At 40.8% G+C, this 27,012-nt stretch overlaps 1 protein-coding gene across 1 annotated transcript in view; it reads right to left on the bottom strand.

Annotated features, from left to right (window-relative positions):
• Positions 1–17,432, bottom strand: part of DNAH12 (dynein axonemal heavy chain 12) — a 305,069-nt gene extending 287,637 nt beyond the window's left edge. Inside the window, exons 1-4 of the mRNA XM_053600535.1 lie at positions 17,337–17,432; positions 16,175–16,353; positions 1,346–1,427; positions 1,125–1,151 (exon numbers count right to left, since the gene is read on the bottom strand). Coding sequence (XP_053456510.1) covers positions 1,125–1,151; positions 1,346–1,427; positions 16,175–16,344 — 279 coding nt within the window. The 5' untranslated portion in view covers positions 16,345–16,353; positions 17,337–17,432. The remainder of the gene's footprint in view (positions 1–1,124; positions 1,152–1,345; positions 1,428–16,174; positions 16,354–17,336) is intronic.
• Positions 17,433–27,012: the final 9,580 nt, after the last annotated feature.

The following is a 27,012-nucleotide window of genomic DNA, read 5'->3' as shown; positions in this document are numbered from 1 at the left end:
ATTTACTTATTCTGCAATTGAATTATTTTCAAACTGATGAGTTTTAAGAGTTCTTTATACTATTCTAAATATAAGTCCTTTATTGAATATATGATTTGTGAATATTTTCTTCCAGTATGGGGTTTGTTTCTTTACTCTTTTAACATGGTCTTTCACTGAGCAATTGTTTTTAATTTTGATGAAATGTAATTTATCAGGGTTTTTTTTTAGTTTTGTGGACTGTGATTCTGAGGAGGTCATGCCTATGAACAGTTTGCCTAGCCCTAGGTTTTCTTCTAAAATTTTTATACTTTTATGTTTCTCCTATGTCTTCTGAAAGTTTTTTAATGGCTTGGCACCTGTAACTCAGCAGCTAGGGCACCAGTCACATACACCAGAGCTGGTGGGTTTGAACCCAGCCTGGGCCTGCCAAACAACAATGACAATTACAACAAAAAAATAGCCAGGCACTGTCACAGGCCCCTGTAGTCCCAGCTACTTGGAAGGCTGAGGCAAGAGAATGGCTTAAGCTCAAGACTTTGAGGTTTCTGCAAGCTGTGATGTAACAGCATTCTACTAAGTGTGACATAGTGAGACTCTGTCTCAAAAAGAAAGAAAAAAATTTTTAATATTTTTTATCTTACATTTAAACATATTATCAATTTTTAGTTAATATTTGTACAAGTTGTGCAGTTTAGGCTGAGGTTTTTGTTTTATTTTTTTGGAATCCAATTGCTTATCTCCATTAATTGAAATGACTACTTCTACTAAATGATTTTTGCAACTTGGTTAAAAATCAGTTGGCTATACTTGTATGGGTCTATTTCTGGGTTATCTACACTGTTCCACTGACCCATGTGTTCAATTGTTTCAAAGCTAAAAGATTTTTTTAAAAAGTCAGGTAGAAGTCTAATTGAGAAAAGGATTGAGAAAAATATCACCTTCAATGAATGAAACTCACCTTCAATGAATCCCCAACAATAATAAAAAAAATAAAAATAAAAATAAATAAAAAAATGAAACTCTCGGTGTCTATATTTCTTTCTTTTCTAAAAAAGGATTTAGCAGGTGGTCTTAGAAGGAGCTATTTTATAACAACTTCTTTGAACATTTTCTAAACAAGAAATATAAAAAATTGAACTCACTCCTTTTTTTTTTATTTCACTGGTCATCTGTCAAAAACAAACAAACAAGACATAATTAAGTTAAGGAGAAATTATTTAAATTGATTTAATGTTTTAAAATTAAAAATACTTTAAAAATGTATCTATTATTCTTTTAAAAATATTAGTTATATTGAGATTGACTTAATTAAGAATTAAAATGGTATAAGGATAAATTTTTTAAAGAGAAAATATAAACTTACAGTTGGAGGATAATTGACCTCTGGTAATGGAGGTGTTCTTTTGTCCAGTGTTCTATCTAAATTTCTTTTGGCTCCATCAATTCTGAAATTTATAATTAGAAAAATGGATGACTCTCTTGATAACATTAACATAAATTACTAAAATATTACAATTGGAACATTGTTGCAACTATACTGGAAGAAGAGATTTGAGAGTTATTTTACTGAATTTTCTATGGGAAATAAATTCTAACATAGTATCAATGAGATCTTTTTGATTTTTCAAATTAATTTACTTTTTTAGAGGCAGGCTGTCACCCTGTCACCAGGCTGGAGTGCAGTGGAGTGATCACAGCTCCTTGTAACCTCAAATTGTTGGGCTCCAGCAATCCTCCTGTTTCAGCCTCCCCCAAAGCACTGGGATTACAGGTGTGAGCCACCATACCTGGTCTTATTTTTAAATTATTCACATGTAATACAAAAGGATGAGACTAGAAATAAAAATTAATTTTTTTCAATTACAACTTACTGACAATTTAAAAAACAAGCCTGATGTATATCAGGTCTTAATATGTATTATCTCTGTTTAAATACCACCCTGTCAGAGAAGCCTTCATTCATCCCCTCTATTAAGTAGCACTTCCATCGTTAACCATTCCTCTTATCATCACTTATCTTGCTTCATAGCACTTACTCTCATTTGATATAGAATATTTTCTAGAACGTTTTCTTAATTGCTGTTATCCTCAATGCCTAGAACAGTACCTGGCACATAGAAGGTACTCGATAAACAGTTTTACCTTCAAAACGTTTTATAGATTGTGGCTGAGTGCAGTGGCTCATGCCTATAATTATAGCACTCTGGATGGCCAAGATGGGCCAATTGCTTCAGCTCCGGAGTTCAAGACCAGCCTGAGCAAGAGTGAGACCTTGTCTCTACTAAAAAATAGAAAAATTAGCTGGGTATTGTGGTTGGCACCTGCAGTCCCAACTACTTGGGAGGCTAAGGCAAGAGGAACTCTTGACCCCAGGAGTTTGAGGTGATGGCACTCAACCTCAGTGTGACAGAATGAAATTCTGTCTCAAAAAAAAAGAATTATAGATTTTTAACCATCTATAAAATATATTTTTCTTTTTAAGTTATATCATCCTATTGAATAACCCATTCATCTGTCAGCAAATATTTATTTAATGACTACATTATGCACATCACAATACTAGGTGCTATTAAGATATAGCAGCAACAAATCTCAAGGAATTTATAAATTGATTAGATCTCAAGGAATTTATAAATTGATTAGGTGATAAGAAAAATCCGAGTGCCATATTGGGCATGCTGGTAGTTTAGAGGAGGGACAAGATCTCTTCCACCTGGGACCATCTGTGAAGGACATATGTACATGTTAGCATTTGCAACAAGTTTTAAATAAAAAAAGGACTTCAGGGGCAGCGCCTATGGCTCAGTCGGTAGGGCACCAGCCCCATATACCGAGGGTGGCGGGTTCGAACCTGGCCCCGGCCAAACTGCAACCAAAAAATAGCCGGGCGTTGTGGCGGGCGCCTGTAGTCCCAGCTGCTCGGGAGGCTGAGGCAAGAGAATCGCTTAAGCCCAGGAGTTGGAGGTTGCTGTGAGCTGTGTGAGGCCACGGCACTCTACCGAGGGCCATAAAGTGAGACTCTGTCTCTACAAAAAAAAAAAAAAAAAGGACTTCAGGGAAGATGTGTTTTTCCTGGGATTTGAAAAAACAAAGACTCTAAAAAATAGAAAGGCAAGAGAAGGGTCAAAGGGGAACATGGGGACCAAGGGTTGTCTAATCTGGCCAAAGGTTACAGGACCAGCTGGAGATCTGTCTGGAGAAGTGGTTTGAAATATCCAGCTAAGGGCCTCAGTACCTTTTTTATTAAATGGATAATTCAACAGGGAGTCACTGAGAATTTTTGAACATGGGAAACATCTTTAGGAAAAGAAATTCTAATATCTTATAAAGCCTACATACCCTGGGAGAGATGGTCAAAAAAGAAAATATACAAGAAAAAGTAAAGAGACCTCAAAAAGAAGATTGGAAGATGCCAAGTATGATAGGAATGGGGAGATACTGTCAGTGAGGTAAGAGGAGAACTGAAAGGAATTTCAAAAAAGGGTGGCCACTGGAGCCACAAACTCCATGTTGATGGTAAACTGTATACTTGTAAACAAGGACCGTGTTTGTTTTGCTCACTGCTCTATCTGCACTACTTAGCCAGTCTACATCAAGCTGTAGGAGCTCAATAAATATCTTTTGAAGGAATACTAAGAATAGTGATTTGGAAAAGATCTCCATGTCTAGTTCAGTACTTTACCTGATACATGAATACTCTAAACAATGTCAATTATACTTATGGTACTCTGGGCAGGGGGTGGGGAAAGATGGTAGTCATTACTTTCTCAGGCAGCCCAATTTATTGTCCACTAGTTCATGTTCTTAGAAATAAATTTCTTATGTTTATAAATTTCTTATATATGGCTATAGTCTTTTTTTTTTTTTAAGACAGAGTCTCACTTTGTCGCCCTTGGTAGAGTGCTGTGGCATCATAGCTCACAGCCCTCAAATTGTTTGGGCTCAAGTGATCCTCTTTCTTGCCCAGCCTCCCAAGTAGCTGGGAGTACAGGCACCCACCACAACACCCAGCTATTTTTAAAGACAAGGTGTCACTCTTGCTGGGGCTGGTCTTGAACTCCTGAGCTCAAGCAATCTACCCAACTCGGCCTCCCACAGTGCTAGATTACAGGCCTGACATACTGAGGCCTGCCCAAGAATATATTCTTATATTCTGAGTCCTTGTAAACTTCTGTCCTCTGAAACTCTGTAGAGATCACATTCTTCTTCCATGTTACCCTTCTAAAGTCTAAGAAAACCCATCCAGTTCCTTCAACTATTCCTATCAATAAAAGTTACTGTTTTATGGTGAGTTTATTATGTTCTAGGCATTAACATACATGGATCTTATTTAATTCTCACCACAATTCTAAGAGGTAAGCATTATTTTTCTCTCCATCTTAACATATAGGAACATGAAGATAAGTAAAATCACATAACTTGCCAAATTCACATGACTAATCAGCTGCAGAGAGGGACATGAACTCAGGCTTGACTGATACCAGAGCCTATACTCTCACCAATTAAGTTTATGCAGTTTCAAATTTCCTCATTTTCCTCTTGTTATGGTTTGAATATCCCCCCAAAGTTCATGTGTTGAAAACTTAATCCCTCTATCCTCATGAATGGATTAATGGATTAATGAAGACTGTGTCCTCATGACTGGATTAATGTCACCATCACAGGAATGGGTTCATTATCACAAGAGGAGATTCATTATAAAAGCAAGCTCTCCCTGGCTCCCTTGCTCTCTCTGCCATGTTAGGACATAGCAAGAACATCCTCACCATATACTAGTACCATGTTCTTGGACTTTCCAGGCTCCAGAACAATAAGCTAAATAAGCTTCTATTCTTTATAAGTTACCTAGTCTGTGATATTCAGTTATAGTAACAGAAAACAGACTAAGATACCTCTATCAATGTCCCTCTTAAAGTGTGATCCTAGAACTCCAGATGATATTGGACCAGTACAGAGTGAAAATTTTCTGTCCTATATTCTAGACATTCTATTAAAGTAGCCTAAAACTGAATTAGCATTTGTTAAGTAGCCTCATTTTCCTGTTGAATCTTTTTTTAAATTTTAGATTAACATGAGGATACAAATGTTTAGAGTACATTGTTTTTGTATCTAAGGTAAAGTTCAAGTGGTTGTTGAGCCCTTCACCCAGAGGATGTGCTAAACACCCTCAAATTGTGCACATTAGGTGAGAACCCGCCAGTCACCTTTCCCCTAACCTCCCCCCTCTCTCCTTTATTTATTTATTTTTTTTTTTTTGAGACAGAGTTTCACTATATTGCACTCTACCAAGGGAGTAGAAGTGCAACATAGTTCTCCTGCCTCAGCCTCCCAAGTAACTGGGACTACAGGTGCCCAGCTTTTTTGTTGTTGTTGTTGTCATTGCTGATTTTAGCTGTCCCAGGACAGATCCGAACCTGCTAGCCTCGGTGTAAGTGGCTGGCACCCTACCCACTGAGCTACGGGTGCTGCCCCCCCCTTTATTAAAATATTCTTGTGTTTTCTTTCATGTGGGCATGTAGTTGTTTATATATTGGTTTCATATTAGTATTGAGTACATTAGATACTTGTTTTTCCATTATTGTGATACTTTACTAAGAAGAATGTGTTTTAGCCAGGCGATGTGGTGGGCACCTATAGTCCCAGCTCCTTGGGAGGCTACGGCAAGAGAATCATTTGAGCCCAAGAGTTTGAGGTTGCTGTGAATTGTGACACCACAGCACTCTACCAAGGGCAACAATGTGAGACTGTGCATAAAAAAAAAAAAAAAAAGAATGTGTTTCAACTCCATCCAGGTAAACACAAAAGATGTAAGGTTTCCATTTTTCTTATGGCTGAATAGTACTCCATATACCACAGTTTGTCAATCCATTCATGGTACTTGGGTTGCTTCCATATCTTGGCAATTGTGAATTGACCTGCAATAAACATTTTAGTGCAAATGTCCTTGTGAATGATTTTCTTTTCTTCTTGGTAGATATCTACTGATGAGATTGAGGGACCAAGTAGAAGGTCAACTTTTAATTCTTTGGGAATTCTCCATACTTTTTTCCACAGAGGTTGTATTAGTTTGCAATCCCACCAACAGCGCAAAAGTGTTCCCTTCTCTCCACCTCCATGCCAGCATCTGTAGTTTGGGGATTTTGTGATGTGAGCTCCCTATTGAATCTTACTGAGCCTGTATTAAACTAAAATTCCTAAGACTTTTTCACATGGAATAGAAAATGTGAGGCCAGGCACAGTGACTCACACCTGTAATCTCAGAACACTGGGAGGCTGAGGCAGGTGAATTGCTTAAGCTCAGGAGTTCAAGACCACCCTGAGCAAAAGTGAGATCCTACCTAAAAAGAGAAAAAAAAAATAGCCGGACTTTGTGGTGGGTGCCTGTAGTCCTAGCTACCCAAGAGGCTGAGGCAAGAGACTTGCTTGAGCCCAAGTGTTAGAGGTTGCTGTGAGCTATGACACCACAGCACTCTAGCAAGAGTGACTGAGTGAGATTCTGTCTCAAAAAAAAAGAAAGAAAAGAAAATACACCTGGAATATCTTTCTTCTTTTCTTTTTTAATCTTGAAGACTTAGGTAAGACTTCCTCTCATCCATCATATCTCCTTGAACAATCTAGCTCTCAGGGATTGCTATTATACTTTCCAGGAATTTGCCTTATATTTTATGCTAGTTGGCACTAGTCATAAGCAGGCTTGCACTATAATTATCCCAATATAAATATGTCTAACTTCCTTGAGCTCTTTATATATAAATGCCACCTTTTAATATAGTAAGAATTTCTGGAGTGTGTTTTCTCCTTCAGGCTATAAGTAAAAAAGAGCTGAGAAGAACATAAGAGTGAGCCTTTTCACTCCCTGCTTTTGCTTTGTATATTAAGAGTTAAAAACAAATAAAAAACTAGATAATTTCAAAATATTGTACAAAAACCACATGCAGTGAACCACTGGCTTGAATCAACAGTGGGGGTAGTTGTCAAGGAATAAAATCAGGCTCATTCCTGGGACACTGGAAAGCCACAAAATGATGTTGGTTCGGCCAAGCATTCCCAAGGACTAGTCCTAGCAGGGAGCCCAGTTCTGCCCACAACTCCTTACATTCTATCTCATCCTGGAACTCCCTCCACAGACCTCACCCCACCTTTGAAACAGAGAAGTCTGAATCCGTATTTCCTAAAAGGTAGAGGTATCAAGGGGATGCAAAATACCAAAGACCATGGTCATCCAAAAAGATGTATCAGGTGGTGGATTAAAGATGTTGGCCAACTAACAGCTACCCTGCAACTGGGCATGGTGAGTCTGGGGAGATAAGACTCCAGGCATCTCTGGCTGGTGGTATCTGCCTATAATCATCCCTTTGAAGATACAGGGACTCAGCTAGGGACTTCTGGACCACAAGAGGAGGACAAAAACAGTGGAAAACTGGCAAGTGGTTGTGTGTGTTCAATTGACCTAATCCCACCGGCAACCGTAAGTACAAGCAGCAGTGAGACTGAAAACCAGAAAGGCCTTACCTGTGAACTGTTTTGGTGTTTTTGGACTTGGCACTCAGTTGAGCTGCCTTGGGGAGAGCTTGAGCAGGAATGAGGAGAACTTTGGGCATTGTCTAGGGCCCCAGACTGAGCCACTGAGCTGGGCCCCAGGGAGCCATTGTAGAGAACTGCAAGCTCCGCCCTCAGGGTCCCAGAGCAAGGATCGGGCAGGACCTAGTAACCTAGTGACTGAGCAGCCTAAAGGCGGGGACTGAGGTGCCTTACAGCCTTAACCCTTAGGGGCAGAGTGAGACTGTTTGGGCACACTGGAGAACTCGGGCTGTTGCCCTGGGTAGAGTGCCGTGGCATCACAGCTCATAGCAACCTCAAACTCCTGGCCTAGTGCCGCCCGGACCTCCATAAGAGCTGTGCCATGAACCCCAACCCGCGACCCACACCCACCAGGCTTCCGCATGCCCTCACCAGGAACTGCGGGAGCCACGCAACCCTGCATCCTCCTTCCTGTGTCCTCCAGGCCTCCACACTGGTCCACTCATCTGGACGGGATACTGGTAGCTGCATGCCATCTGGAGCCCTACCTGCCTCTGCACAGAGCCCTTCTCCTGGCAAGAGACTGCTGAAGCCTTGGGCTCTCTGTGCCAAAGTCACTGGGTGCCAGGCACTCCCAGAACCGTGTGCACCACCTCCCACCTGTTGCTGGATGCAGGTGTGTCACACGCCGGAGCTGCTTCCACAACCAGAAATCCCTAGTTGGGGCAGCCCCAGAGGAACTACACAGGGTCACTCCCTACAAAGATCCAGCAACAATACAGCGATCCCGCTGGAGTCTAATCTTGGAGAGACACCTCCCCAAATCTGAGGACGGCCAGAGGCAACGGTGAAAAACAATCATGAGCGAAATCAACAGAAAAACTCTGACAATATGAATAATCAGAGTAGATCAACTCCCCCAAGGATCAGTGGGGCAGACACAGCACAAGATCCCATGCACAAACAAATAGCTGAGATGTCAGAAATCGAATTCAGAATCTGGATAGCAAATAAGATCGAATTAGAACTCCAAGCAGTAACCTGAAAGATATCTCAAGAATTCAACAAATTCAAAGACCAAATGACGAAAGATTTTGACACATTGAGACAAGAAGTTGCATCCCTCAAAGATCTGAGAAACACAGTAGAATCCCTCAGTAACAGAATGGAGCAAGCAGAAGAAAGGATTTCTGACATTGAAGACAAAGCTTTCAAACGCTCCCAAACTCTCAAAGAGGAAGAGAAATGGAGGGCAAAAACACATCACTCTCTCAGAGAGCTCCGGGATAATTCGAAGAAAATCAATATTCATCTAATAGGGATCCCCGAAAGTGACGAAGTGGCTTCACAAGGCACAGAGTCTCTTCTCCATGAGATTATGAAGGAGAACTTTCCAGACATGCCAAGAGATTCTGAAATTCAGATAGCAGACAGTTTCAGAACTCCAGCACAACTCAACCCAAATAAGACATCCTCCAGACACATCATAATCAATTTCACTAAAGTTAATATGAAGGAGAAAATTCTGAAAGCTGCCAGATGAAAGAAAACCATTACCTACAAGGGGAAGAATATTAGAATAACTGCAGATCTCTTTGCTGAAACCTTTCAAGCTAGAAGAGGATGGTCATTGACTTTTAATCTCCTAACACAAAATAACTTTCAACCCAGGATCCTATACCCAGCTAAACTGAGTTTCATTTATGATGGAGAAATTATATACTTCAATGACATTCACATGTTGAAGAAATTTGCCATAACTAAACCAGCTCTCCAGGATATTCTCAGACCTATCCTCCATAAAGACCAGCATAATCCTCCACCACAAAAGTAAACCCACCCAGAAAATTTTGATCAAATTCCAACTTCCACAGTCGCAGAAGGATTAAAAATGTCCACCGGACTCTCAAAAGGCTTATCAATATTCTCAATTAATGTGAATTGTTTAAACTGTCCTCTAGAGAGGCACAGGTTGGCTGACTGGATACAAAAACTCAACCCAGATAACTGCTACATACAAGAATTGCATCTAATATTAAAAGATAAATATAGACTCAAGGTGAAGGAATGGTCACCTATCTTCCAGGCAAATGGAAAGCAGAAAAAAGCAGGTGTTGCAATCCTGTTTGCAGACACAATTGGCTTTAAACCAACCAAAATAATTAAGGATAAGGATGGACACTTCATATTTGTTAAAGGTAATAATCAATATGATGAGATCTCAATTATTAATATTTATGCACCCAACCAGAATGCACCTCAATTTATAAGAGAAACTGCAACAGACATGAGCAACTCTATTTCCTCCACTTCCATAGTAGTTGGAGATTTTAACACCCCTTTAGCAGTGCTGGATAGATCCTCCAAAAAGAAGCTCAGCAAAGAAATTTTAGATTTAAACTCAACCATTCAACATCTGGACTTAACAGACATCTACAGAACATTTCATCCCAACAAAATGGAATACACATTCTTCTCATCAGCCCATGGAACATACTCCAAAATTAACCACATCCTAGGCCATAAATCCAACCTCAGCAAATTTTAAAAAATAGAAATTATTCCTTGCATCTTCTCAAACTATCATGGAATAAAAGTTGAACTCAATAACAACAGGAACCTGCATACCCATACAAAAACATGGAAGCTAAACAACCTCATGCTGAAGGATAGATGGGTTATAGATGAGATTAAGAAGGAAATCACCACATTTTGGGAACAAAACAATAATCAAGACACGAATTACCAGAACCTAAGGGATACTGCAAAGGCAGGCCTAAGAGGGAAATTGACAGCACTGCAAGCCTTCCTCAAGAAAACGGAAAGAGAGGAAGTTAATAACTTAATGGAACATCTCAAGCAACTGGAGAAGGAAGAACACTCCAACCCCAAACCCAGTAGAAGAAAAGAAATAACCAAAATCAGAGCAGAACTAAATGAAATTGAAAACAAAAGAATTATACAACAGATCAATAAATCCAAAAGTTGGTTTTTTGAAAAGATCAATAAAATACATAAACTTTTGGCCAACCTAACCAGGAAAAAGAGAGTAAAATCTCTAATTTTATCAATCAGAAATGGTAATGATGAAATAAAAACAGATCCCTCAGAAATTCAAAAAATCCTTAACAAATACTACAAGAAACTCTACTCTCAGAAATACGAAAATCTCAAAGAAATCGACCAATACCTGGAAGTATGCCACCTACCAAGACTTAGCCAGAATGAAGTGGAAATATTGAACAGGCCTGTATCAAGTTCTGAAATAGCATCAACTATACAAAATCTCCCTAAAAAGAAAAGCCCAGGACCAGATGGCTTTACGTCAGAATCTACCAAATCTTTAAAGAAGAACTAGTACCTATATTACTAAACCTCTTCCAAAATATAGAAAGAGAAGGAATATTACCCAACACCTTCTGCAAAGCAAATATCACCTTGATTCCCAAAGCAGGGAAAGACCCAACAAGAAAAGAAAATTATAGACCAGTATCACTAATGACTATTGATGCTAAAATACTCAATAAGATCCTAACAAACAGAATCCAACAACACATAAAAAAAATTATACACCATGACCAAGTGGGATTTATCCCAGGGTCTCAAGGCTGGTTCAATATATGCAAATCTATAAATGTAAGTCAGCACATAAACAAACTAAAAAATAAGGACCATATGATTCTTTCAATCGACGCAGAAAAGCTTTTGATAATATCCAGCATCCCTTCATGATCAGAACACTTAAGAAAATTGGTATAGGGCGGCGCCTGTGGCTCAGTTGGTAAGGCACCGGCCCCATATACCGAGGGTGGTGGGTTCAAACCCAACCCCGGCTGAACTGCAACCAAAAAATAGCTGGGCGTTGTGGCAGGCGCCTGTAGTCCCAGCTACTCAGGAGGCTGAGGCAACAGAATCATTTAAGCCCAGGAGTTGGAGGTTGCTGTGAGCTGTGTGATGCCATGGCACTCTACTGAGGGCCATAAAGTGAGACTCTGTCTGTAAAAAAAAAAAAAAGGAAAGAAAATTGGTATAGAAGGGACATTTCTTAAACTAATAGAGGCTATCTACAGCAAACCCACAGCCAATATCGTATTGAATGGAGTTAAATTGGAATCATTTCCACTTAGATCAGGAACCAGGCAAGGTTGCCCATTGTCTCCATTGCTCTTTAACATTGTAATGGAAGTTTTAGCCATTGCAATGAGGGAAGAAAAGGCGATCAAGGGTATCCACATAGGGTCAGAAGAGATCAAACTTTCACTCTTCGCAGATGATATGATCGTATATCTGGAAAACACTAGGGATTCTACTACAAAACTTTTAGAAGTGATCAAGGAATACAGCAATGTCTCAGGCTACAAAATCAACACCAATAAATCTGTAGCCTTTATATATACCAACAATAACCAAGCTGAAAAAACAGTCAAGGACTCTATTCCTTTCAAAGTAGTGCCAAAGAAGATGAAATATTTGGGAGTATACCTAACAAAGGATGTGAAAGATCTCTACAAAGAGAACTATGAAACTTTAAGAGAAAAAATAGCTGAAGATGTTAACAGATGGAAAAACATACCATGCTCATGGCTGGGAATAATCAGTATTGTTAAAATGTCCATATTACCCAAAACAATATATAATTTTAATGCAATTCCTATTAAAGCTCCCTTGTCATATTTTAAAGATCTCGAAAAAATAATGCTTTGTTTTCTATGGAATCAGAAAAAACCTCAAATAGCCAAAACATTACTCGTCCATAAAAACAAAGCAGGAGGAATCACGCTACCAGACCTCAGACTATACTATAAATCGATAGTGATCAAAACAGCATGGTACTGGCACAAAAACAGAGAAGTAGATGTCTGGAACAGAATAGAGAACCAAGAGATGAATCCAGCTACTTACCGTTATTTGATCTTTGACAAGCGAATTAAAAACATTCAGTGGGGAAAAGATTCCCTATTTAACAAATGGTGCTGGGTGAACTGGCTGGCAACCTATAGAAGATTGAAACTGGACCCACACCTTTCACCATTAACTAAGATAGACTCTCACTGGATAAAAGATTTAAACAAACTTAAGACATGAAACTATAAAAATACTTGAAGAAAGTGCAGGGAAAACTCTTGAAGGAATCGGTCTGGGTGGATATTTTATGAGGAGGACTCCCCAGGCAATTGAAGCAGTATCAAAAATACACTACTGGGACCTGATCAAACTAAAAAGCTTCTGCACAGCCAAGGACATAGTAAGTAAAGCAAGCAGACAACCCTCAGAATGGGAGAAAATATTTGCAGGTTATACCTCCGATAAAGGTCTAATAATCAGAATCCACAGAGAACTCAAACGTATTAGCAAGAAAAGAACACGTGACCCCATTTCAGGGTGGGCAAGGGACTTGAAGAGAAACTTCTCCAAAGAAGACAGACGCAAAATCTACAAACACATGAAAAAAAGCTCATCATCCTTAATCATCCGAGAAATGCAAATCAAAACTACTTTGAGGGGCCGGCACCTGTGGCTCAGTTGGTAAGGCGCTGGCCCCATATACCAAGGGTGGTGGGTTCAAAACCAGCCCCTGCCAAACTGCAACCAAAAAATAGCTGGGCATTTTGGCGGGCGGCTGTAGTCCCAGCTACTCTGGAGGCCGAGGCAAGAGAATTGCTTAAGCCCAGGAGTTGGAGGTTGCTGTGAGCTGTGTGAGGCCACGGCACTCTACCGAGGGTGGTAAAGTGAGACTCTGTCTCTACAACAACAACAAAAAAAAAAAAACTACTTTGAGATATCACCTACCCCCAGTAAGAGTAGCCCACATAACAAAATCCCCAAACCAGAGTTGTTGGCGTGGTTGTGGAGAAAAGGGCACACTTCTACACTGCTGGTGGGAATGCACACTAATACGTTCCTTCTGGAAGGATGTTTGGAGAATACTTAGAGACCTAAAAATAGACCTGCCATTCAATCCTATAATTCCTTTACAAGATTTATACCCAGAAGACCAAAAATCACAATATAACAAAGACATCTGTACCAGAATGTTTATTGCAGCCCAATTCATAATTGCTAAGTCATAGAAGAAACCCAAGTGCCCATCGACCCACGAATGGACTAGCAAATTGTGGTACATGTATACCATGGAATATTATGCAGCCTTAAAGAAAGATGGAGACTTACCTCTTTCATGTTTACATGGATGGAGCTGGAACATATTCTTTTTAGCAAAGTATCTCAGGAATGGAAGAAAAAGTATCCAATGTACTCAGCTCTACTATGAAGCTAAATTATAGCTTTCACATGAAGGCTATAACCCAACTATAGCACAAGACTATGGGGAAAGGGCCAAGGAAGGGGAAGGGAGGAGGGAGGTCATTGTGGAGTGAGGGTAATAGGTGGGGCCACACGTATGGTGCATCTTAGAATGGGTACAGGCGAAACTTACTAAATGCAGAATACAAATGCCTACATACAGTAACTAAGAAAATGCCATGAAGGCTACGTTGAACAGTTTGATGAGAATATTTCAGATTGTATATGAAACCAGCACATTGTACTCTTTGATTGCACTAATGTACACAGCTATGATTTAACAATAAAAAAAAAAATGATGTATCACTTGAGCCCAAGAGTTTGAGGTTTCTGTCAGCTATGATACTACAGCAATCTACCAAGGGTGACAAAAAGAGACTCTGTCTCTTAAAAAAAGGAAAAGAAACATCAAGTCTTAAGAATAAAGAGCGTAGGGCGGCACCTGTGGCTCAGTGAGTAGGTCACCAACCCCATATACTGAGGGTGGCAGGTTCAAACACAGCCCCGGCCAAACTGCAACAAAAAAATAGCCGGGCATTGTGGCGGGCACCTGTAGTCCTAGCTACCCAGCTACTCAGAAGGTTGAGGCAAGAGAATCGCCTAAGTCCAAGAGCTGGAGGTTGCTGTGAGCTGTGACAGCATGGCACTCTACTGAGGGCGACAAAGTGAGACTCTGTCTCTAAAAATAAAAAAGAATAAAGGGTGTAAAGGATCTCTAATAGTCCATCTCTTATATTAATAAATTTAGACTTAAATGTGAGTAAATATTGATAAGACTAATAAAATGTAAAAATAAAGAAGTTATATGATTAATGGACCTGTTTAATTGTAAGTAGAGTGAAATTAGTAATACTATGTCGCCTTTTGTGGAGTCACAGCTCACATCAACCTCAAACTCAGCCTCCCAAGTAGCTGGGACTACAGGCACCCGCCACAATGCCTGGCTATATTTTTGTTGCAGTTGTCATGTGGCCGGCACCCTAACCACTGAGCGACTGGCACTGAACCATCTTATTATTATTATTTATTCCCAGAACCCAGCAGAGTCAGTTGTGTGGGAAATTCTCAGTAATTATTCAATGGAACTGAACTACCCTTATCATAGCCTTTCATAGCTGGTACCTAAATTAGTTTTAGTTTCTACTAAACAAATGGCAGAGAGAAGGGAGAGAGAAATGTTGAGTTATGTGTTCTCCTTAGTATAGAAAAAATTTAAATATAAGTAGTTTTAAGATGTTTTATTAAGTATTTGTTCAAATACAATACTATTTGTTTTTATTTTGTTTTTGTTTTTGTTTTGAGACAAAGTCTCACTTTGTCACCCTTGGTAGAGTGCCGTGGCATCACAGTTCACAGCAACCTCAAACTCCTGGGCTTAAGTGATTCTCTTGCCTCCGCCTCCCAAGTAGCTGGGACTACATGGATCCAGATTTTTTTTTTAGAGATAGGATCTCACTTTTCCTCAGGCTGGGGTTACAGGCATGAGCCACCGTGCCCAGCCCACAATGCTATTTGTAGAGGCCCAATTACTTAGTTTTACTTCTAGGGACCAGTAAGGTTATAACACAGAGTTAAATTGAACATGAACTTTATGGCCACGCGGTATACTAAGAGAAGCAATCACGTGAGGTTTAAAGTGTTTGAACTTTGGATCAGACCAAATGGGTCCAAACTCCAGCTGTGTGATCTTGAGCAAGTACCTTAAGTTCTCTGTACCTCACTTATTCATCTAAAAAATAGAGATAATAATAGTACTTACCTTTACTTTTCTGTGAAACATGTTTTTAAAAGTATAGTACAGGCCAGGCATGATGGCTCACACCTGTGATCCTAGCATTCTGGGAGGCCAGGAGGGTCGATTGCCTGAGCTCAGGAATCGAGTACAGCCTGAGAAAGAGACAGGGTCTCACTCTTCATCAGGCTGGTCTTGAACTCCTGAGCTCAAGCAATCAACCTGCCTCAGCCTTCCAGGCTGCCAGGATTACAGGCATGAGCCGTTGCACCCAGTGCAAGAGGATCTCTGGTGCCCAAGACTTTGAGGTTGCTGTGAGCTGTGATTTCACAGCACTCTACCCAGGGTGATGAAGTGAGACTGTCTCTAAATAATAAATAAATAGAGTATAATACCTATCCCATAGGATTGTTCTGGTAAGTACAGGTAGACTGAAAAGAACCATATCTGACAGAGTGAGCAGTATATAATATTTGCTATCATTATCATTACTTTTCAATTGTTTTTCTGGTTAAGCTTGAAGACAGTATTTTGCCCATGAACAATCTACATAGTTAAAACTTATTTACAGGCATATGAACATTAATCACTTCACTGCAATTCTAAACAAGAATTATTTAGTAATATGCCACTTACACTAACTGATTAATTTTCTTCTGCTGCTCCTTGGATCTTCTGTAGTTTAGCAATTTACTTTGTACTGGTATTCCAACACCCATGTTTTCTGGGGGATGGACAATGCGGGGTAACTTCAAGTTCAGAGCCTCCTTTTGTGCTGCAATGGCAGCTTTGTCTGGATTTGACATCTTGGTCCCCTAAAGAGTCCATAAAGCCATTATTGTAAAAGCAAGCCTCAATATATTCATAACATATCTTACATAACAACACCTTTTTTAGACCTTCCTCCCAAATACGGTATTAGTCTAGGGAATGGTAGTTGAGGGGAGTGAGCAGGAATTCCTGTAAGAGCTCTAAACTCACTTGCTATAAAGAAATGAGCCAGTCACTCCACTTTAGGGCTTCTATTTCCCTAATGGGTGAAATTAAGAACTGAATTAGATACTGTCTAAATATCATTATACAGCTCTAAAATTCTAAGTTCAAATTTTTCCCTAGATGGAAACGACACAGCAACAAAATCCTTCCCCTAAAAGTTGATATTTAACATCATTAATTCTCTTAAACATCAACATCATATCTTAGTCTTGCTACTTTCCTAGAAAGTGATGCTATGATCAAGCAAAAATGGGCACATACACATAGCAAATCTAAAAATGTCATGAAAATGGTCTACAAGAGCGGTGCCTGTGGTTCATGGGGTAGGGCACCAGCCCCATATACCGAAGGTGAGGTTCAAACCTGGCCTGGGCCAAACTGCAACAAAAAATAGCTGGGCGTAGTGGCGGGTGCCTGTAGTCCCAGCTACTCAGGAGGCTGAGGCAAGAGAATCGCCTAAGCCCAACAGCTGGAGGTTGCTGTGAGCTGTGACACTACTACTCATTTAAATGACATTTTGTGCTCTCAAAATGGCATTTAAATGAGATAAATAAAACTTCCTGGTAGTTGTAAAAGCCAACACTAATTCACTCTACCCAGGGTGATAAAGTGAGACTCTGTCTGTACAAAAAACAAAAAAAGAAAGAAAGAAACTGCCCTACAAATTAACTGTGTTAACAACCACATTTGCTGGGAATTCCTACAGGATTTGGAGATTTTTGACTCAAAAGAGAGTATTTCTACTGACGCAAATTGAGATAACCTGCCTTGGGAAAGAGACAGAAAAGTTGAGAACAAGTACCTGTATTATTGTTTCCCCACTACTTCCTGGCCAGGCAGAGAGAGTGAAACATTCAGAGCTCCTTCCCTGGGGGAAGAAAGAAGAAAGAGGAGTGAAACCTTCAGAACCCCACTGGCTCCCAAGTAAGCAGCTGGAGAAGGGCAGTCAGCTACCCGGTAGAAACAAAGTTGCCAGGGAAACTGTTGTGGGTCCCAGCTGGAAGGTTTGATGCAGGTTGCCTGGAGAGGTGGTAGTTACTGAGTTGCTACAGATTAGGATTACCTCTCACAACAATACTCATTACTCAAGTAAATGGAATGTGGGCGAGATTGTTTTTACCTAACTGCCTTCTCTGGAAAGGAGACTAGGAAATCAGGAAATCTGCAAGCCTGGAAATTTGGAACCATTGGGAAAAAGACTTACGAGAACACTCTCAGAAAAAAATCAAATCTTCAAGTGTCTCCTAGTGATTTACTATAAATATTGTAACTAATCATCAATATATCTTGTTTCTATATTTGCTGTTTGTTTATACAGTACCTTCAGGAAATCCTTGGCAAAATCAAACAGATTAAGGTGTGTGAACTTTGTGAGTATGCAGGAAGATGGAAATGTGCAATTTTGCTATTTGAAGCTGCTTAGTGCATACTGCAGCTAAATGATATAAGCCTATATGAATACTATGTGCCTAAGTAAAATCGAGAAGGGGGATGTTTGAATAAATCCTACTGGTGTATTAATAAAATATTCATTCAACAAATGTTTGAGTGTCAGTAAATTATTTACATGCCAGTCACTATGTAAAGAATTTTCTTTGTTTTTATGAGAGTACAGGCCAGGCATAGTGGCTAATGCCTGTAACCCCAGCACTTTGGGAGGCCAAGGTGGGAGGACTGCTTGAGGCCAGGAGTTCAAGACCAGCCTGGAAAACATAGCAAGACCTCCCATCTCTACAAAAATTAAAAAGAGAGTACAGCCGGGCGGTGCCTGTGGCTCAGTCGGTAAGGCACCGGCCCCATATACCGAGGGTGGCGGGTTCAAACCCGGCCCTGGCCAAACTGCAACCGAAAAATAGCTGGGTGTTGTGGCGGGCGCCTGTAGTCCCAGCTACTCGGGAGGCTGAGGCAAGAGAATCGCTTAAGCCCAGGAGTTGGAGGTTGCTGTGAGCTGTGTGAGGCCACGGCACTCTACCGAGGGCCATAAAGTGAGACTGTCTCTACAAAAAAAAAAAAAAAAGAGAGTACAGCCACTATTGTATCTGGCACACAGTAGGTGCTCTCAAAATGTCATTTAAATGAGATAAATAAAACTTCCTGGTAGTTGTAAAAGCCAACTGTCTTTCTGTAGAAGACAAAATACATGAATATATATGATGGGTTTTTAAAATGTAAATTTGGTTAGGCTAAACTACAAAAACTAAAGAGAATGCAGCAATCTTTTGTTTGATACACTCATATTCTCCCAGTTGTTCAAACACTAATCTAGTGCTTCTGTAAAGAGATTTTGCAGATATAATCTAAGCCTAACTGACATCAATCTAGGGAGACTGGAGTAGGCCTGACTCAGTCAGTGGAAATCCTTTTTAAAAGGTTTAGGCATGACCTGAGTCAGACTCCAAATAGAAGCTGGGTCTACAATTGCTCTGCCCTCTCTGGATCTTCCCTTCCTGACACATACAGCCCGACAGACCTTACAGTTGTTTCATGAGCCCCCACAATCGCATACACCAAATCCATGTAATAAATCCATACACACACATATGTTTCATGAAATATACATAGACATAGGGTGGCACCTGTGGCTCAGTGGGTAGGGTGCCGGCCCCATATACCGAGAGTGGTGGGTTCAAACCCAGCCCTGGCCAAACTGCAACAAAAAAATAGCCAGGCGTTGTGGTGGGCACCTGTAGTCCCAGCTACTTGGGAGGCTGAGGCAAGAAAATTGCCCAAGCCCCGTAGTTGGAGGTTGCTGTGAGCTGCATGACGCCACAGCACTCTACCAAGGGCCATAAAATGAGACTCTGTCTCTACAAAAAACAAAAACAAGAAAGAAATATACATAGACATATATATTTCATGAAACTTATCAAAAAATACATATATATACACTCACATAATCTCTTACTAGTTCTGCTTCCCCTATTGAACCCTGATTGATGCAATGTATGCCCTTTTTTAACAGTTTTATTTAGGTATAATTTACTATAAATACCATAAAATTCACCATTTTAAAAAAAAATTTAGTTATTGGCGGCGCCTGTGGCTCAGTGAGTAGGGCACCGGCCCCATATGCCGAGGGTGGCGGGTTCAAACCCAGCCCCGGCCAAACTGCAACAAAAAAATAGCCGGGCGTTGTGGCGGGCGCCTGTAGTCCCAGCTGCTTGGGAGGCTGAGGCAAGAGAATCGCTTAAGTCCAAGAGTTAGAGGTTGCTGTGAGCCGTGTGATGCCACGGCACCCTACCCGAGGGCGGTACAGTGAGACTCTGTCTCTACAAAAAAAAAAAAAAAAAATTTAGTTATTAAGGTTACATATGATGTTTTGATACAGGCATAGAATGTGTAATGATCAAATCAAGATAATTGGGATGTCCACCACTTTAAGCATTTATCATTTCTTTGCATTAGGAACATTCAAATTTCACTCTTTTATTTTTTTTTTTTTATTGTTGGGGATTCATTGAGGGTACAATCACTCTTTTATTTTTAAAAATATAGTTAAGTTATTATTAACTGTAGTCTTTGTGCCCATTAATCATCCCCCACTTTATCCCCTACTTCCAGTATTTTTCCTAGCCTCTAGTAACTGCAATTCTACTCTCTATCTCCGTGAGGTCCCTTTTTAAAATTACCTTTAGCTCTCACATGAGTGAGAATATGCAAAATTTGTTTTTCTGTGCCTGGCTATTTTCTTTTCTTTTTTTTTTTTTTTGTAGAGACAGAGTCTCACTTTATGGCCCTTGGCAGAGTGCCGTGGCATCACACAGCTCACAGCAACCTCCAACTGCTGGGCTTAGCGATTCTCTTGCCTCAGCCTCCCGAGCAGCTGGGACTACAAGCGCCCGCCACAATGCCCAGCTATTTTTTGGTTGCAGTTCGGCCGGGGCTGGGCTTGAACCTGCCACCCTCGGCACATGGGGCCAGTGCCCCACCAACTGAGCCACAGGCGCCGCCCTGTGCCTGGCTATTTTCACTTAACATAATGTCCTCCAGTTACATCTCTGTTGTTGCAAATGACAGGATTTCTTTTTTTTCTTTTTTTTTTTTTTGAGACAGAGTTTTACTTTGTCACCCTTGGAGAGTGCCATGGCATCACAGCTCACAGCAAACTCCAACTCTTGGGCTCAAGTGATTATATTGCCTAAGCCTCCCAATTAGATGGGACTACGGGCGCCCACCACAACATCTATTTTTTTTAGAGACAAGGTCTCGCTCTGGCTCAGGCTGGTCTTGAATCTGTGAGCTCAGGCAATCTACCCGCCTTGGCCTCCCATACTGCTAGGATTACAGGCATGAGCCACTGCACCCAGCCAGGATTTAACTCTTTTTTATGGCTGAATATTCCGTTGTACGTACTGCATTTTCTTTATCCATTCATCTACTAATGGACATTTACATTGATTCCATAAATGAATAGTGTCACAATAAACACAGAAGTATAGATATCTTTTTTTTGAGAGAGAGAGAGCCTCAAGCTGTCACTCTGGGTAGAGTGCCGTGGCATCACAGCTCATAGCAACCTCCAACTCCTGTGCTCGAGCAATTCTCCTGCCTCCCCCTCCCAAGTAGCTGGGACTACAAGTGCCCACCACAACGCCCAGCTATTTTTTTGTTGCAGCCTTCATTGTTGTTTGGCGGGCCCAGGCTGGGTTTGAACCTGCCAACTCAAGTGTATGTGGCTGGCACCTTAGCTGCTTGAGCCACAGGCACCAACCCTAGACATCTTTTTAATATATTGATTTCCTTTCTTTAGAATATTTACCCAGCAGTGAGATTACTGAATTATATGGTAGTTCTATTTTTAGGGGGGTTTTTTTGTTTGTTTCTATTTTAGGGACAAGAGTCTCAGTTTATCACCCTCGGGAGAGTGGTGTAGCATCACAGCTTACAGCAACCTCCAGCTCCTGGGCTTAGGCGATTCTCTCACCTCAGCCTCCCAAGTAGCTGAGACCACAGGCGCCTGCCACAACGCCCGGCTATTTTTTGTTGCAGTTTGGCCGGGGCTGGGTTCAAACCGCCAGTCTCAGTATATGGGGCCAGCGCCCTACCCACGAGCCTACAGGCGCTGCCCTCTATTTTTAGTTTTTTGAAGAGCCTCCACACTGTTCTCCATAGTGGCTGTGCTAATTTATATTCCCACCAACAGTGTACCAGGGTTCCCCTTTCTCCACATCCTTGTATTGCCTGTCTTTTGAATAAAAGTCATTTTAACTGAGGTGAGATAATATCTCATTATGGTTTTAATTTGCATTTCTCTGGTGATTAGTAACATTGAGCATTTTTTCATATACGTGTTGGACATTTGTACGTCTTCCTTTGAGAAATATATTCACGTCTTTTACTCATTTTTAATCAGATTATTTTTTCCTATTGAGCTGAGTTCCTTATACAGATATATTCTGGTTATTACTCTCTTGTCAGATGGGTAGTTTGCAAATATTTTCTCCCATTTGGTGGGTTGTCTCTTCACTTTGTTGACTATTTCTTTTGCTGTGCAGAAGCTTTTCATTTTGAATTCATCATTTTTAAGTATATAATTCAGCAATTTTTGGTTTTTTGAAACAGAATCTCAACTCAGTTGCCCTGGGTAGAGTGTGGTGGCATCATAGCTCACAGCAACCTCAAACTCTTGGGTGCAAGTGATCCTATTGCCTCAGCCTCCTGAGTAGCTCAGACAACAAGCATCCACCACAACAGTCAGCTAGTTTTTCTATTTTTAATAGAGACAAGGTCTTACTCTTGCTCAGGCTGGTTTCGAACTCCTGAGCTCAAGGGATCCATATGTGTTGGCCTCTCAGAGTGCTAGGATTATAGGTGTGAGCCACTGCACCTGGCTTCCCTTTTTTAGAGACAAGTTTTCCCTCTATCACCCAGGTTAGAGTATAGTGGCCTGATAATAGCTCACTATAACCTCAAACTCTCAGGCTCTTGTGATCCTCTTGCCTCAGCCTTCCAAGTAGCTGGGACTAAAGCCATGTCCCATTACAACCAGCTAATTTTATTTTTGTTTTTTAGAGACAGGGTCTGGCTATATTGCCCAGGCTGGTCTCAAACTCCTGACCTCAAGCAAGCCTCCTGCCTTGGCTCCTAAAATGCTGGAATTACACAACTGACCCAGTAAGTCTTTTTTGTTGAAATGTGCGTTCACACCTTTGTCCATTTTAAAACTGGATTATTTATCATTTGGATATATTTGGATATATTCTGGATACAAGTCCTTTTTCAGATAATCTGCCAGGGGTAGGAAGGATACTTTTTTTTTCACTTTGGGTATATTTATCTCTTTTCAAAAAATATCCAAAAGAAACAGAAGGAAGTGAGACACTTTAAAGCATGCAAAAACATTGGGTTAAAGACTCTGCCATTGGGTTAAATTAAATCCATTTGCACGAAGGAAAGCCAGAGCTTTAATCTTTCATTAAATAGATTAATTTAAGATTAAATTTGATGAAGTTGCTTGAAGGAAAAAGGTGGGTGTAAGAAAAATAAATACCATTTCTTTTTTTAGGTTTTTATTTATTTTTTAAATGTCAGAATATTATGGGAGTACAAATGTTTTGGTTACATAAATTACTTTTGTACCATTTGACTCAAAGTCATTAAGTCTGCCCAGTGTGCACTGTAACTTGTTAGGTGTGAATTTAATCATCCCCTCCTTCCCCCTCCCACCTGCTTGAATTCTGATGAGTGCGACTACCATATGTGCACATAAGTATCACTCGATTAATTCCAGTTTAATAGTGAGTATGTGTGATGTTTGTTTTTCCATTCTTGTGATACTTCACTTAGAAGAATAGGCTCCCGGGCGGCGCCTGTGGCTCAGTCGGTAGGGTGCCGGCCCCATATGCCAAGGGTGGCGGGTTCAGGCCCAGCCCCGGCCAAACTGCAACCAAAAAATAGCCGGGTGTTGTGGCGGGCGCCTGTAGTCCCAGCTACTTGGGAGGCTGAGGCAAGAGAATCGCTTAAGCCCAGGAGTTGGAGGTTGCTGTGAGCTGTGTGAGGCCACGGCACTCTACCGAGGGCCATAAAGTGAAGACTCTGTCTCTACAAAAAAAAAAGAAGAAGAATAGGCTCCTGTTTCACCCAGCTTAAAACAAGAGGTATCAGTTCACCATTTTTTTAACCAGCTGAATAGCTAGCAGTCCATGGTGTTTATATATACCATATTTTATCAATCCACTCACGTATTGATTGGCACTTGAGTTGTATCTACATCTTGGCAATAGTGAATTATGCTATAATAAACATTCAAGTGCATGTGTATTTTTTTTCCTTGGCTAAATACCTAGTAGTGAGATTGCTGGATTAAATGATGGATCTACTTTTAGTTCTTTCAGGTGTCTCCATGCTACTTTCCACACAGCAGTGCTTTTCAACCATTTTTTTTTCTTTTTTTTTTTTTGCAGTTTTTGGCCGGGTTTGAACCTGTCACCGTCACCTCTGGTATTTAGGGCTGGCACACCCTACTCCTTTGAGCCACAGATGTCGCCCCTTTTCAACCATAGGTTCACAGCATGCTTGAACCTATAGTTACATTTCCATGGCATACTTCTGTTGATCAAAAAAAAAAAAAGAGTTAAAAAAAGGATATATATGTAGCGCTTTGAACTTCTGAAAATAATTAATAATCTTTTAAAATTTTCACAGCACAGTGGTTGAAAATCACTGCCATAGAGGTTGTACTAGTTTGTAGTCCACCACGTTGTACAAGCGTTCCTGTCTCTCTGCATCCACACCAGCATTTGTTGTTTTGGGACTTTCTGATAAAAGCTATTCTCACTGGAGTTAAGTGATCTCTCATTGTGGCTGTAATTTACATTTTCCTCATGTTTAGAGATGTTGAGCATTTTTTCATCTTTGATGGTCTATTTTCTTTTAAGAAGTTTCTGTTCATGTCTTTTGGCCACTTTTTAATGAGGTTGCTTGATTTTTTTCTTGCTGATTTGCTTGAATTCCTTATGGTTACCAGCCCCCATCAGATATACAGCTTGTGAATATATTCTCTCATTCTGTGGGTTGTCTATTTGCTCTATTGTTTTCTTGGCTGTGCAGGTTTTTAATTTGATCAAGTCCCATTTATTTTTGTTATTGCTGTGATTGCTTGTGGGGTCTTTATTAATTCTTTGCCTAGGCTGATGTCTATAAGAGTTTTTCCAACATTTTCTTCTAGCATTCTTATAGTTTCATGCCTTAGGTTTAAGTCTGTCATCCATCAATAATTTTTTTTGTTTTTTTATTATTAAATAATAGCTGTGTAAATTATTTTTTATTATTAAATCATAGCTGCAATCATGGGGCACCATACACTGGTTTTATAGACTGTTTGACACATTTTCATCACACTGGTTAACATAGCCTTCCTGGCATTTTCTTAGTTATTGTGTTAAGACATTTATTTCTACATTTACTAAGTTTCACACGTACCCTTGTAAGATGCACCCCAGGTGTAATCCCACCAATCACCCTCCCTCTGCCCATCCTCCCCCTTCCCCATATTCCTAGGTTATAACTGGGTTATAGCTTTCATATGAAAGCCATAAATTAGTTTCACAGTAGGGCTGAGTACATTGGATACTTTTTCTTCCATTCTTGAGATACTTTACTAAGAAGAATATGTTCCAGCTCCATCCATATAAACATGAAAGAGGTAAAGTCTTTCTTTTGTTGAGACAGGGTCCCACCCTATGCCCCTAAGCAGAGGGCAGTGGGCGTGGTAGCTCACTGCAACCTCAGACACGGGCTCCGGAAACCCCGCTGCCTCAGCCTCCTGAAGCCGCTGGGATTACAGGTGCTCACTGCAGCACCCGGCTGGGTTTTTCCATTTTTTTCATGAGTCGGGGTCTCACTGTCGCTCAGGCGAGTCTCGAACTCCTGAGCTCAAGCAATTCTCCCTCTTCAGCCTCCCACAGTGCTGGGATTACAGGCGTGAGCCACTGTGCCCAGCAATAATTAATTTTTGAGAGTGGTGAGAGGGATGGATCCTGTTTTGGCCTTCTACATGTGGCTATCCAATTTTCCCAGTACCATTCATTGAACAGGAATTCTTTTACCCAGTGTTACGTTTTCGTCTGCATCATCGAAGATCAGATGGCAATATGAGGATGGTTTTGGTGGCACCTGTAGCCCAGTGGGTAGGGAGCCAGCCACATACACCCAGACTGGTGGATTCCAGCCCAGCCTGGGCCAGCTAAACAGCAATGACAACTACAACAAAAAAATAGCCAGGCGTTGTGGTGGGCACCTGTAGTCCCAGCTACTTGGGAGGCTGAGACAAGAGAATTGCTTAAGCCCAGGAGTTGGAGGTTGTAGTGAGCTGTGACACCATGGCACTCTACCGAGGGCAACATAATGAGACTGTCTCAAAAAAAAAAAAAATGAGGATGATTTTATATCTAGGTTCTATGTTCTTGTGCTAGTACCAAGAAAAATACATACCATTTCAAAATTCATATTTGCTAATGCAGGTCTTATGAACTGTAGTTTATAAGGTACAGACCTTCCACAATCCACACAAAGGGCTTTCTGTGTAGGTCCAGTTACTGGCCACACAAAAATCCAATCATTAAGATAAGGAGGATTGCCAAGGAAGAAGGGAATTTTTTTTTTTTTTTTTGAGACAGAGCCTCAACCTGTTGCCCTGGGTAGATTGCTGTGGCATCACAGCTCATAGCAACCTCCAACTCCTGGACTTAAGCAATTCTCTTGCCTCAGTCTCCCAAGTAGCTGGGACTACAGGTGCCTGCAACAACACCTGGCTATTTTATGCTTGTAGTTGTCATTGTTCTTTGGCAGGCCCATCTGGATTCAAACCCACCAGCTCTGGTGTATGTGGCTGGCACCTTAGCTGCTTGAGCTACAAGCACTGAGCTGGAGGAAGGGACTTTTTAATACATCTTTCAGGGAGAAATGGAAAAGCTGCCTGAAATCTGTCGCTCCAACTAAGGTATATCATTTGCTTTTAAAGGGAGGGTCATGCGCCCCAATGGGACAGATACTAGGTGTTTCTCACCTAGGGCTACATGCATTGGGGGCAGGTTGTGGAGGGTGGTGAATCTGGGTGTCAGGGAGTCCACCCTAGAAACTTCACAACCTTAACTCTTTTGTCTTACAGGAAATCCATCATTTCAGGCTAGTATGGTGGCTCACTCCTATAATCCTAGCATTCTGGGAGGGTAAGGCAGGAGGATCTCTTGAGGCCAAGAGTTTATCATTTCCAGGAAACAACTCAAAAGGTCAAGTTGTTAGTTAAGGGAAAGGATTATCTACTCTGGGAGGCTGAGGCAGGAGGATCATTTTTTTTTTTTGAGACAGAGTCTCACTATGTTGCCCTCGGTAGAGTGCCAAGGCATCACAGTTCATGGCAACCTCAAACTCTTGGGCTTAAGCGATTCTCTTGCCTCAGCCTCCCAAGTAGCTGGGACTACAGGCACCCACCACAATGCCCGGCTATTTTTTTGTTGCAGTTGTTTAGCTGGCCCGGG

This window comes from Nycticebus coucang, chromosome 8 (genome assembly GCF_027406575.1).
Source record: "Nycticebus coucang isolate mNycCou1 chromosome 8, mNycCou1.pri, whole genome shotgun sequence".
Taxonomy (NCBI): domain Eukaryota; kingdom Metazoa; phylum Chordata; class Mammalia; order Primates; family Lorisidae; genus Nycticebus; species Nycticebus coucang.
This window is presented reverse-complemented; position numbering and strand designations above follow the sequence as displayed.